The sequence below is a fragment of the Ostrinia nubilalis genome, chromosome 12 (genome assembly GCF_963855985.1).
Source record: "Ostrinia nubilalis chromosome 12, ilOstNubi1.1, whole genome shotgun sequence".
Classification (NCBI taxonomy): domain Eukaryota; kingdom Metazoa; phylum Arthropoda; class Insecta; order Lepidoptera; family Crambidae; genus Ostrinia; species Ostrinia nubilalis.
In genome coordinates this window covers 7,568,130-7,581,792 of record NC_087099.1, presented here as the reverse complement: position 1 = coordinate 7,581,792, position 13,663 = coordinate 7,568,130, and the positions used below count along the sequence as shown (strand labels likewise).

The window sequence follows — 13,663 nt, the reverse complement described above, 5'->3', positions numbered from 1 at the left end:
GGACGTTCGACATAAGCTTCGTTTTGTCCATGTTCATCCGAAGGCCTACCTGTTGGGAAACTCGATTAAGGTCTTCGAGCATGGTGCCGAGGTCCTCCAGCGATTCTGCCATGACCACGATATCGTCGGCAAACCGAAGGTGAGTGATGTACTCGCCGTTAACGTTTATGCCGTATCCTTTCCATTCCAGGAGTTTGAAAGCGTCTTCTAATGCCGCGGTGAAGAGTTTCGGAGATATAACATCTCCCTGTCTTACGCCTCGCTGTAGAGGAATCGCCCTCGTGCTTTGCTCCTGTACTCGGACCGACATGGTGGCGTTTTTGTACAAGCACTTTAGTACCTCGATGTACCGATAGTCGATACGGCACCGCTGGAGAGACTGCAGCACTGCCCACGTCTCAATCGAATCAAAGGCCTTCTCATAGTCCACGAACGCCAAGCATAGTGGCAAGTTATACTCCTCAGTCTTCTGTATAACTTGTCGCAGCGTATGGATGTGGTCTATGGTACTACCTTTCCGGAAACCGGCTTGTTCGGGAGGCTGGAAGTCATCGAACCTACGTGCGAGACGATTCGTGATGACTCTCGAAAACAGCTTGTAAACATGGCTCAGAAGCGAGATGGGTCTGTAATTCTTCAGTAAGGTGTTATCTCCTTTCTTGAAGAAAAGCACCACCACGCTTCTGTTCCATGCCTCTGGCGTTATTCCCTCGAGTAAAACGGAGTTAAAGAGCCTCTGGAGGACCTTCAGTATCGGTGTACCACCCGCGTTAGAAGCTCCGAGGTTATTCCGTCATCACCCGGTGCCTTGTTGTTCTTAAGTTGTTTGAGAGCCATCCTAATCTCGTATAGGCTGATATCCGGGATATCTTCGGTATAGTGTCGGGTTAGCTTAGCTCTTGGATCTGTGGCTGAGCTATCAACAGGTTTGGTGACCGAGGTATATAACTGTCCATAAAACCTTTCGATCTCACCCAGAACCTCGGCTTTTGTTGACGTTACACTACCGTCCGCCGTCTTCAGCTTCGTCAGCTGGCTTTGCCCAATAGAATTGTCTCTTGCAAACACTTTGGAGCCTTGGTTCCGCTCTATCGCCTCTTTAATACTATTAGTATTAAAGTTGCGAACATCATGTCGCAAGGACTTCCATATCTGTCTATTGAGCTGCCGATATGCCTTAGCGTCAACGGAGGTCTGCAGTGTCATTGAACGTCTTTCAGCCATGAGTTTGAGGGTACGGTCGGTTAGTTTTTGCGGTTTATTTTTACGTCGTGGTCTAAAAAATTTCGACCCGACCGCTTGGACAGTTTCTACGAACCTGTTATTTATCTCGTCCACTGACTCGCAATTTTCCAGGCATGCAAAGCGATTTGACAACTCGAGTTGAAAGCTCTCGGGGCAGTGAATATGAGCATTAGAGGGGCGGAGCGTAGACTTCATCAAACGGGACCTCTCCAGCTTGACGTTAATGTTTAGTATGCCTCTGACTATCCGGTGATCACTACCGGTTTTCACCCTGTTGATCACGGAGACATCGCTAAATATTCGTCGCTTTGTGGTCATAATGAAGTCGATCTCATTTCTCGTGGAACCATCGGGACTCATCCAGGTCCACTTCCTGTGAGGCGGCTTCTGAAAGAAGGAGTTCATCGCATAGAGATTCTCCTTTTCCAGGAACTCGGCCAGCCTCTGTCCCCTGGGGTTCCGTCGCCCATATCCATATTGCCCCACTCTCAGCTCATCATCACCTCGCATGCCTAGTTTAGCGTTGAAGTCCCCCATAACGACATTGAAGTGGGTTTTAGTTGCATGTATGGCCCTACTTATGTCCTCATACATAGCTTCCACTTCTTCATCTGGGTGTGTAGAGGTCGGTGCGTATACCTGGATTACCTTCAACGAGTACCTTTTGGATACTCTGAGTATCAGGTATGCAACCCTGCTCGACACACTTCCGATGGTAATGATGTTGTTAATGAGGGACTTGTGGACGAGAAACCCGACACCACCTTGGGACAGTTGTTCGCCCTCCCGGTAGTAAAGCAGGTTGCCGGATTTCAGGGTTATCGTGTCCTCGCCCTCTCGCCGGACTTCCGATAGCCCTATAATACTCCATCGCAACCTACTTAATTTATCTTCCAGCTCTATAATCTTTTCGTCGGACCTCAGGGTGCGGATGTTGTGTGTTACGAGGGCCAGTTGTCGTTTGTGGTGGTAGCTATTCCTCCTCCGGGGATTCTTAGCACCCCCCGCCCCGTCGTCACCCCAACCGCTACCGTAGTCAGGAACAACGGGGCTGCCGGAGACTGGGGGCCTGGTTTTAGCTCTGCCGTTCATCAGGGGGGGGAGTTGCCAATACTCGCCACGCTTGGCAGGCGGGTTGGCGAGCGCAGTTTTTTATAAGGTTTCGCACGTAGACGCTGCTGCCCATCTCGTGCTACAGGATTTAGTCGCCTCTTACGACACGCCTCCTGTTGGCGGTGGGGAATGGTATTCTTTACGGCCGTCCCCACACGGCACAAAATGACAATTAAAATTTATATTTAAAGACAGTAAAATTTAAAATTTATGTCAATGGTGTACGTACAACCTAAGTCGTAGTCATCATCATCAGTGTTCTTCAGTGGTTTTCAACCGACTTCAAAAAAGGAGGAGGTTCTCAATTCGACCCGTATGTTTTTTTTTTTTTTTTTTTTTTTTTCTATGTTTGTTACGCGATAACTCCGCCAATTATGAACCGATTTGAACAAATCTTTTTTCGACGTATAGGTAATACCTCAAGGGTGGTCCCATTTAAATTTAATAATAAAAAAACAACCCCCAAGGGTGGAAAATTGGGGATGAACTTTTTTATACGCAATATCTCCGCCGATTATAAACCAATTTGAACGATTATTTTTTTGTTGAATAGGTATTATCAAAAGGGTGGTTTCATGCGAATTTGAAGAAAATATTTCACCCCCAAGGGTGGAAAATTGGGGATGAACTTTTTTATACGCAATATCTCCGCCGATTATGCACCAATTTTTTTTGGTCTCAGTGTACTGCCTACCTTTAGTGGTAACATCAAGGTAATAATTAGTTAACTAAAAAGCAAGAAATAAGTAAAATTTTATTAAAAAAAATAAAACCGACTCCAAAAAACCTACACTAAAACGTAGAAAAATAATTACTAATTACCTACTTATTTATTAGGACGAATTATTAATATTTATGTAGGTATACCATGATTGATACTTTTGGAGTCGGTGCAGGCAAACTTTACATGTTTCATAATCTTGGCACCGACTCCAGAAGTATCAATCATGGTATACCTACATAAATATTAATAATTCGTCCTAATAAATAAGTAGGTAATTAGTAATTATTTTTCTACGTTTTAGTGTAGGTTTTTTGGAGTCGGTTTTATTTTTTTTAATAAAATTTTACTTATTTCCTCACGATAGAGGGCGGTGGGCATATCTTCTAGAGCAACGGTGCTATGAATACCCAAAAAATTACCGGTGATTGATTTCCGATGTTTGATTATTTAAGAATGAAATGTTTTTTGGTTTTTAATAGTGAACATTTAGAAAAACGTATTGTTCGTTCTTTCGTTTCAGCCGGAAGACGTCCACTGCTGGACAAAGGCCTCCCCCAAGGATTTCCACAAAGACCGGTCCTGTGCCGCTCAGAAAAAAAAACGTCAGAAAAACGTACAACTTGACTTAAATATGTTAAAAAAATAGCTTTAATTTTAATATGACGTTTGTCGATATGTCCCATCACTAACATTTTTGTAACTCGAGATAACCTTGTAGAGACGTCGTTAATAATCTAGCTTGATTTTTATGATTTCGAATTACTACTTATTGGTGTAATTTAATGCTGCATTTACACGAAATTAACATTTTTATTGGAAGCAATGTCGTCGAAAATATTGTTTGTAGGTCAGACGTGAATTATTTCACGTCCGCCAATATTTAGCTCTGATTGATCGCTACTACAAAGTTATGTCGTTACTTTTGATGGCAGCTGTCATTCTAATCAAGCTATATTGGATAGACTATAATAACTTTTCAGTCACCTGTTTCTGCTTTGCAAATCTTTGGATGGCTTTCCAATATTCTTCTGATAAAATTAGCTGCGGGGTTCCAAGAAGCTGTCCTCCAGGACTTGTCAACCTTCACTGGTTGTGTTTCATTGGCGGCGAAGCTATACACCACTACATTTTTATCACCGAAAAAAAAATTCTGGGTAATGAGTTATTGATACTGATGCTATTTATGCAAAAAAAAAGTTAAATAAAGTTACTCAAAATTTCATCTCAAAATTGGTAATTTATGGACACACGCGTCGCTAGCACTATTTACGTAAGATAATGTAACATTTATTAGAACTCAAAATTAGTTGAAGTTAGTTAATAACACTGGAAGCGTGGTCGAGGCGTGAGCGCATACGACTACTCTAGCGAGCAGCGGAGTGCCCCAGCTGTGACACGTAAAATACGGACTAAAGAAAATGTAATAAAAAAATCAACTTTATGAAAAAAATATTTTTTTTTACTTTAAATTTTTCACACATTTCTACATAACCTGTTAAAATTTTTTCGGTGATAAAAATCTAGTGGTGTATAGCTTGCAGGTCGCTGCGGTCAACAAAAACGAACGCGGCTTGGCCGCCTAATGCGCAGGAGCATTTAGTCCCGTGATGTTGCAAATAGAGAATCATTAATCTGTCTTCTGCAGACGAGATGTATGCGGCGATCGAGGAAGCCAGCGTGGGCGAGGGTTCAGACACGTACGCGCAGATCGCGCCCGAGCCGCGCCGCCGCGAGCCCGCCGCCGACCGCGCCCAGCCCGACGCCAGGTAACAGCCCAAAGCCCACTGCTGGACATAAATACTCTGTGCGCAAGCATTTCCTTGAACGTATCTCGTCGTCTTGATCTCTCTTAAACCTTCTCGTTATCCACCTTATATTATGTATATGTATGTATTTATGTAGGTATATATTTTGTATTAATATACAGGGTGTTAGGTAAATGGGTATATGAGCCGACACTGGCCCATGTTAACATGGGCATATAAATGTTATGGTGAAGTCAGAAATTTGATATCTTCATTTTAATTTTCTAAATTTTCATACAAAATAAATGTTATTAAATCCGATTTGTATGAAAATTAAAATAATTAAAAGGAAGATATCAATTTTCTCACTTCACCATACCATTTATATGATCACGTTAACATGGGCTGGTGTCGGCTCATATACCCATTTACCTAACACCCTGTATATTATAATATTTTATGTATTATATTAGTATACGTTTTTTTTGTATTTGTACTATTTTGCACCGCCTACTTAAATTCTCTGTTTTGTCTAATTTTCTGGTTAGCTGGAAGAGAATGCCACGTGGCATTAAGCTCGCCTGTTGTACCACTGTTTTTTATGTGTGCAATAAAGATTTTAAATAAATAAATAAACCTGGCAAAGCTGGACATAAATCATTAGCTTCTAAATCGCCACACCATAACCCGCTTATTTCATCCAGATAGAAATTATTTTTCAGTTCACTGTTTGACATAAAACTCTCTTATTTCGTTGAACTGTATTATCTTTGTTTTTAATCACATTTATCTCAATCTGAGAAAGAATTGAACATTGCATTCTGGCATATAAGTGCTTGACAATAATTGTTTCTTGATTTATTTTACCGATAAAATTGATCTGTATTGTAATGTATTTATAGCTTTTTATTCTCATATTTTCAGAAGAAGCGCTCCTCCAGAAATCGGTGCGTCTACATCCAACGCCACACATTCCCGTCAAGGTATGCTACTTTTGAGATCATTTTAAGTATAATTACTACGGCAAAGAAGACAATGTAAATTAAATAATATGTTTTCCGTTTCAGCATCCTCTTCTTCGTGCTCGAATTCAACTGGTGCATTAGGATCGCCAAAACCTGAGAAGCGGCAGGCCAACTCGCCCCTGCCGCCCCCGCCGCACCCTTCCCATCCGCCCCACTCCTCCCATCCGCCCCACTCCTCCCACTCGTCCCAGTCCATGCATTTGTCCCATCCGCCACACTCGACTCATAACAATCAGTCGTCCCATGCTGCACATTCGTCGCACTCGTCCCATGTCTCGCACTCAACCCATTCGGACCCGAAAGATGCGCTGCAGCGACATCATCAACGTATATCGAGCACCGGCGACCTTTTCAACCACGACAAGTTACGACGAAGTCTCAACGAGAAGCACCAACGAAACAACAGCTGCGTCAGCTCATCTGACTTCTACGGGTGTAATTACCCCGTGGACAAGCATAGGTTTAGCTCGGGTGATCTGATTCGCCCGCTAGTAGCCAAGGAGCTAAACTTTGACATAGACAACAGACCAACTCCCGCCGACAACTTATATAACTCCATAGACGCTCCTTACAGCGACTACTCCTCGGCTGACGCCAACGCCAGTCTTCCGTCTGATCAGCGCGCCTCGGAGAGCCCCTCCCGAAACGTCGAGGAAATGTACGCGAAGGTCATGAAGAAAGCCAAAGGAAAACCCGACGATCCTGTCCGCAGGTCCAAAGAGTACTCCGATGAACCCGCGCCGCTGAAGTTCCGCGGCGACGACCCCGGTTACGAGACCATCGACCGCAAGAAATCCATCAACCACGGCTACGAAACCATCGCCCACAAGGAGCGCAAGACCTCCCAGAACCAGGATCCTGGTTACGAAACGGTTCGAGACGTCAACAAAGCGAACAATTTTTCTAACAACAATATGCTGAAATTGAACCACGTGAACGCCGACAGTGGACCTAACAGCATCATTAGCAGTGACGCAGGGTACGAACACATCTCCAAAACGGATAACAACGCGTCCGATTCCGATCCAAACTACGAGGTGCTCCGGAACCAGCCGCCCACGCCGCCTTACGCCACTATCGCTCCGGATTACAAGCTCCAGCCCACCTACTCCACGGTTAACAAGCGGCCGAATAAGTACAACAACTGGCCCGCGAACAACAACGACGAACCACCTGCGGAACCCAACTACGAGTCGATGCCGCACGAGCCCCTCTACACGACCGGGAGCGAGTCCGACCCTAACTACGAGTCCGTCCGCCCCAAGGACCCCAACTACGAAAGCGTCCACGCGCAGGACCCGAACTACGAATCGTTGCGGTGCAAGGACCCCAAGTACGAGTCGGTCCGCTCGAAAGACTCGAGCAGGTCGAAGAAGGATCCGAACTACGAGAGCGTGAAATATTTCGAGCTGGCCCGAAAGGAGCCGCCTTATGAAAAAGTGAACAACGAGGGCCCCACCGGCAGTGCGGTCGAGAGGTCCGACTCCGCGGCGGGGTACGAGAGAATCAACGTCGCCGGCAACAGAGAGCCGAAGAGCAGTATTAACAATGGTACGGATGCCACTGTCAGCGACTACTTTCAGGTCTGAATGCCGCCGTGATCCGGCACGGAAGTGGCGATCTGAGGTATTAATATGAGTGACGAAACTTTCGACCCGTTATGAGATTTGAGTGCTTTTATTTATTTATATGGTTGATATGACCCCGCAATCTAATACCTCACTGATAGGATGTTATTCCGTAATATCTTCCTTAGGTATCTGTGATATATATTATGATTGAAATTTGGATATATTTTTATTTTTTACTGAAATGAAATTTCCTTTTGAACGATATCATTTAATAGACACTGAACGAAATACATATATTTTTCTGAATGAAATACTGACGAGTGTTTGTAATCTCCATTGACAACTCTGTGTTCATAAGTGTTTTACAATTTTTAAGTGGAGGTATGTAATTTTGCATACATTTTGTACAAAATGTAGATTGTACATAATTTTGCTATGTAGGTAATTTATAATAGCTTTTATCGTGAGTATGAATAAGAAGTATTTCTTCGATTAGTTAATTAGATAATTTAATATAAAATGTTTTTTTTTTATTTTCTTAAGACTGTTTTTATGTCGCAAGATTCATCGAAATTTTAAAGTATGATTTTTACTGTGAGATTTTTGTTTTTTATTCATGAAGGTTGTTTTTATAACTTTTTATAGGTAATTGATATTATAATTTGTATGAGTAGAAACGAAAGTAACTACTATTTGTTCAATGTGCATATTAAATAAATAATATTGAGGTCGGCGCAATAAATAGTTGGATTAGTATCTGCGTAGGCAGGTTAAACACTATCATAAAAATGTATTATCGGTGTTCAAAAGTGTACTAATGTAGGCGATGTAAAATTTAATGGCATTGAATAATAGTAATCTGTGGTGGCGACATTGTTTTGTTTTAAACCGTACACTCGGCGCAACAGCGCAACTTGTAAAATATATTCTTTTGACAGTACCGCATTTTGTTTGTAAAGTGATTTCAATTCGCTGAATTCGAATGAATTGTGGAAACAGAAGTAGAAGGCATCTTTTGTGAATTGCCTAGTGGCTTATTTCTGAATTTTTTGCACTTGGGACGTTATTGCGTCGGGTGTGCGACACCGTTATGTTGTATTATTTTTAGCTAATATTATTGACATGAAAGATATTAAAGCATCGGTGTCATATAGGTTCTGTGAAAAGGGTAGGTAATAATAAAGTACCTGAATTGTATTCATCTACATAACTATATTTACTGATGATTAATCTTTATATAGGAATGGCACATACTTTTATCAAAATATAAATTGCTTAGTATCATAATTTCTACAAATGTAATTCTGTTAATGCTGAACAATGTATTATTTCTTCATTTTACTTATATCGACTCCTTTTTCTATATCATTGAATAATTTCTAGTTTATTTTCGCGAATACCTTTTCTTAGATAACTTATGATGGCACTTATGTAAATATAGCATTTAATCAACTGTTATCAATGTATATCACAATCTATTATGAACTATATGCTGCATATTAATCTATAAACGAATACACGAAACCATTCCATCATGAATATTTCCAATGGTAAAAAATATTTAACGAATAAAGATTGCCATAAATAAAAAGTTTGTTTTAATATTGAAAACGAATTATTCTACCTACCTACCCACTACTTGAAAATTAATTAATATTAGGGCAAGCTTCGGGAAAGAGGTCAGTGGAATCGAACCCAGGAAAATTGGGAACGACTGTAACGAATCATCTCGCAAGGTTGCAATGTTTTCGATAATACTCTCACATGTAGGTTTATCGAATTATAATACTTAAAACTAAAATTGTTCTTCTAATTTATTAATAAAGTAACAATGAATCAAATTATTTGTCCTTTGCTAATTGTTAACCGTTACGCACTTTATTTCTTGTTCAGGTTGATAAAAAAAAACAATCTGACAGCAGTGCTATGACGTGTACTGTCAAATAATTATTATTGTCAAATCAGTTGTCAACAGAAGGGAAGGCGAAGTTGCTAATTTCCAAAATATTGTTTGAAAAATTAACGTAAATATGGCCAATTATAATCCAAATGAATATGCATGGCAAGCACAAAACCAGAATAGTCAAAGTTACTCATTTGATACATCCAACGCATTCGCAGATCAAGCTCAAACTTTGGGTAAGTGATACATAACTCAGTAGTTCGGTAATTTCCCTAATCAGCCCAAATTTTGAGTCCTTGGAAATAATATCGCCCTTATCTTTTGATTTCAGATTTTCAGACGTTCCCCACAGATCAACAGAGTTTTTCACTAGATCAAGGACATGGTCAAATGCAGGCCAACAATAACCAATATTACAATCCTAATTTATTTACGCCTGCACCGATACCTGGCGAAGGTATAGCCGAATCAACCGACTTCGATGAACCACCACTATTGGACGAACTCGAAATTTATCCAGACCGAATACTAGAGAAAACACTTGCAGTGTTAAATCCTTTTCATGGCCAGTCTAAAGCTGACGATGCCAACTTTTTACTTCGAGACACAGATATTGCAGGGCCCATAGCATTTTGCCTCGCTTTAGCCGTTTGTTTATTTTTATCAGGGAACAAAGCACACTTTGGCTATGTGTATGGTCTATCTGTAATGTCTGTTATTTTGATGTATTTCTTATTATCTTTGATGTGTCGCACTGAAGGTGTTTTCACTGTTCTTAGTGTTGCTAGCGTCTTAGGTTATTGTATGTTACCTATGGTAGTACTTGCAGGCCTAGGCATTTTCGTGTCATTGGAGGGCACTTTAGGCATTTCTTTATCAGGGGTGGCAGTGATTTGGTCTGCATTGTCAGCGAGTAGACTCTTTGTTACTATGTCTGGTGATGCTGAGCAGAGGCCTCTTATTGCATACCCATGTGCCTTAGTCAACGGTGTATTTGCACTACTAGTTTTGTTTTGAATAAGTTTATTTAACTTTTATTTGTATAATGCATGTATTTCATTCTTTGAAATCCATAAATTGTAAGCAAACATTATTTAGATGACATGACAGGAGTTGAGAAATATTTAATAAAAAGAGCAATTAAAATTCTAACAAATTGTAATTTAATTTCTTATAGCAAAAACTGGAACATAATAATTGTTCAGTCATACAGTAATTACTTCCATTTTGTATAGTCATTATTAACAAATCAAGTACATTATAATGAAAATGTAAGTCTTATTGATTATAACATCTATTTTGTACCCTTGTTTAAAGAAAAAATTACTCAATAAAATGTAAATAATCAGAAAACCAAATTTTTTAATAAATATTCTATGTATTTCTTTTACTATTATTACATTCGATTATATAATGTAGGTCTGTCACTGAAGAAGTTTTTGAGGACCATCACTTGTACGAAGGCGACGCAAACAACTGCCAAAGTCTCTCCCATGGACCACCAGAACACTCTTTCGTTTAAGTCTTCTGCTCTCTTGCGTCCTTGAGCTTCCCTTAATCTGTGATGAGTCTGATGGTCAATTATTTTGTTGAGGGCGGAGTGAATTTCCTCAGCTGAAGTCTCCAACTGGAAAAGTATTAAAATATAAATAATAGATAATGCACACAGCACATAACCAATAATTGAAAGAATTTAGAATTAAAACAGAATAATTAAGGCGGTGCTGGAAAGCAATTTATTTCCAGATAATCCAGGCAGACAAGGAGGACAGCTATTCAAGACAAGGGCAAGGTGGTGACCGATATAATAGTCAACGAATAATAATAATTAAATTCATACAAGGTATTATAAAAAAATGAGACAAATCATGGATAGATTACCTGTGTAAGTACTGTCGCATGGTCTCCTACTCCTGGCAGAGGTTCCTCTGGGCCAACATTAAGCTCCATGTACACCAGTTTGTGTGAGAACGTACTGAATTCATTGCTGAAGCACACTTTGTACACACCTGAAACAATCACACAGGTGTTTTGAACAATGGTGGTCATATTTTACTGTTCAATTCTTTGTAATGCATGAATGTGTTAGGCCTGATTAAAATGAAGTCATGAGCACAAAAATGGATAACTATGCAATTTATTCCATTGTAATAAGGTTTAAATTCATTAAGCAGCATATTTCAAGTTGGTAGTAGACTATATTGTCGAGAATTTAATTAATGTTTAAGCACACCATTTAACAAAACTTATTAACAGGTTACTGTAATCAATTAGGGTCACTTTGGACAGTATTAATTAATAGTAAATACTTACTTCAAAGAATGTAAATCAAGAGTAAGATTACATATTTATAGAATTGCTTATGTATTCTAGTTTAGTGTTTATTGGGGTATGACAAATATGTTGATAGAATACAGACCTGTTTGTTGAGCAGTGAATTGATGAGAATCATACTGCATCTTCTGTTGCTGGTAGATTATTTGTTTATTGGGTCCTTCTACTTTAACATCTACATCGTATTGGCCGCCAGTGATTACCTACAACAATTCAATCACAAACAGAACAAATGAAGTAATGTAGGTTATGTTATTATCCAAACTGATTTCTTAGTTATAATTAATAAGTCATAGCCTTTAAATATGATTGTGAAAAGCTATAATTTACCTGGTATTCCAGCGCGGCAGAAGTATTTTTTTCTATCTCCTGATAAAAACATTCTACGGCACTGTCGGGCAGTTCGAAGGTAAGTTCAACACTTTTTGAAAATATGCAATTAAATAATGACACTAAAATGATGAATATTAATGGTCTTACAAACATCTTTAGATAATTTTTGGAATAAGTGTGAATAAAACTTAAAATTAGATGCTTTTTGTAAAAATATTCATCGATTGATGATTGACTGACAGATGACAACTTGACATTTTACACACCACGTAATTGGCTGCGTTCCATGCTGCAGAATCGAACAAAATTTTTATTCGAAAATAAAAATACTTCGAGCGGATTCTGGTATAAGGAGAAGGCACTTGACGAGGATTAAGTATAACAATAACTCTTGTTTTACTGACGCGCCCGTATTCACAAAGGGTTCCCTACGTTTTATCGAAGCCGTTTCATCAAATGGTCTCATATCTCGAATGTCGTTTCATCGAATGGACGAAACAGGTTTATTTACGTCTTCTTCCCACCTTCATCTTTTTCTTCTCGTCTCCTAGCTCCTGTTCTCTTCTGCTTTTCTTCGTCTCTTCTTCTTCTCATGTTCTTTTTATTTAATTTTCTTCTTCCATCTCTCAAAATGGGGTCAGAGAATTCCAAATTCCTATCTTATTCATAAGATAAGAAGAATGAAGAATATGAAAAGAAGAAGAAGACGATGTCACGATTAATCTAATTCAATAATTCGAAACGGCTTCGATAAAACGACATTCGATGAAACATAACAGAGCCAATAAAATTCTATAGATCATTAATTTTGTCCTAAGCACTTTTTTCAATTTTTGGACATTTAGTAAGTTTACTCTCTATGCATCCTGAACTAATTTCTGGAGAATTGCTTAGGTTCCAGCTCACGCACTCTACATCCCCTTTTTGGTCACTTTTTGAGTGGACTATAAAGGGTGGAATTTTGTAACACCACCTGGAGGGAAAGTACTGTTAATACGGTTGTGGACTTTATTTTTTAAAAGAAAGAGAACTGCATTCAAAGATTTTTGATTTTTTTTTTCGAAAATTCACCACCACACCATACATTTTTCTGTAAATAATTAAAATAATTTAAGATTTCATGGTTTTCCGTTCATTAGATTCATCAAGTTTGTTAGAGAGATTTTTGATCCATATACTTAACCCTAACGATCGATGCAATATAAAAACAGGGTGTAATTTTTAACAGATTTTAGTTGGTTCGATTCCCGGGTGTGGCAAGCAAATTTTCGTTCGAAAGTCGAAGTTCTATTTCTTTTTAAAAATAAAGGAATGTTTTCTTTCAATGAAACTTTCTATGTACAGTATTAACAGTACTTTCCCTCCAGGTGGCATTACAAAATTCCACCCTGTTTAAGAAGTCTTACAAACGGGGCGGCGCGGCAGCGATTCTCTACGCGGCACCCACAATGTAAGGGATGGGAGAAAGCGGCGGAGCCACTGCTACTGCCGTATATTTCAAAACTGAATGAAACTTTTCTATGGACATATTAAGCTTGTGCTTAGACCCAGCTACCCTGGTCATAATATGTGACGTGCTAATTTTGGGACAACCTGTATACCTATTTTTAATTTCAATGTTTTTTTCCATTTATTTGTGTATGTCTTGTTCGCTGTCCTTAAATAAATAA

At 39.4% G+C, this 13,663-nt stretch overlaps 3 protein-coding genes across 4 annotated transcripts in view; 2 read left to right on the top strand and 1 right to left on the bottom strand.

Moving 5' to 3' along the window:
• LOC135076868 (transcription factor mef2A) overlaps positions 1 to 9,014 on the top strand; it is a 28,175-nt gene extending 19,161 nt beyond the window's left edge. For both annotated transcript variants that reach the window (XM_063971341.1, XM_063971340.1), the window contains 3 exons: positions 4,728 to 4,848; positions 5,752 to 5,810; positions 5,895 to 9,014. In XM_063971341.1, coding sequence (XP_063827411.1) covers positions 4,728 to 4,848; positions 5,752 to 5,810; positions 5,895 to 7,441 — 1,727 coding nt within the window. In that variant the 3' untranslated portion in view covers positions 7,442 to 9,014. The remainder of the gene's footprint in view (positions 1 to 4,727; positions 4,849 to 5,751; positions 5,811 to 5,894) is intronic.
• Positions 9,015 to 9,384: 370 nt separating this feature from the next.
• LOC135076865 (protein YIPF5) lies at positions 9,385 to 10,378 on the top strand. The gene is made up of 2 exons (XM_063971338.1): positions 9,385 to 9,562; positions 9,658 to 10,378. The coding sequence occupies exons 1-2, from the start codon at positions 9,454 to 9,456 to the stop codon at positions 10,341 to 10,343; spliced, it is 795 nt and encodes a 264-aa protein (XP_063827408.1). The 5' UTR covers positions 9,385 to 9,453; the 3' UTR covers positions 10,344 to 10,378.
• Positions 10,379 to 10,684: 306 nt separating this feature from the next.
• Positions 10,685 to 12,244, bottom strand: LOC135076867 (transmembrane emp24 domain-containing protein 3). The gene is made up of 4 exons (XM_063971339.1): positions 11,991 to 12,244; positions 11,746 to 11,863; positions 11,208 to 11,335; positions 10,685 to 10,953 (listed from the first exon to the last, which is right to left on the bottom strand). The coding sequence occupies exons 1-4, from the start codon at positions 12,144 to 12,146 to the stop codon at positions 10,723 to 10,725; spliced, it is 633 nt and encodes a 210-aa protein (XP_063827409.1). The 5' UTR covers positions 12,147 to 12,244; the 3' UTR covers positions 10,685 to 10,722.
• Positions 12,245 to 13,663: the final 1,419 nt, after the last annotated feature.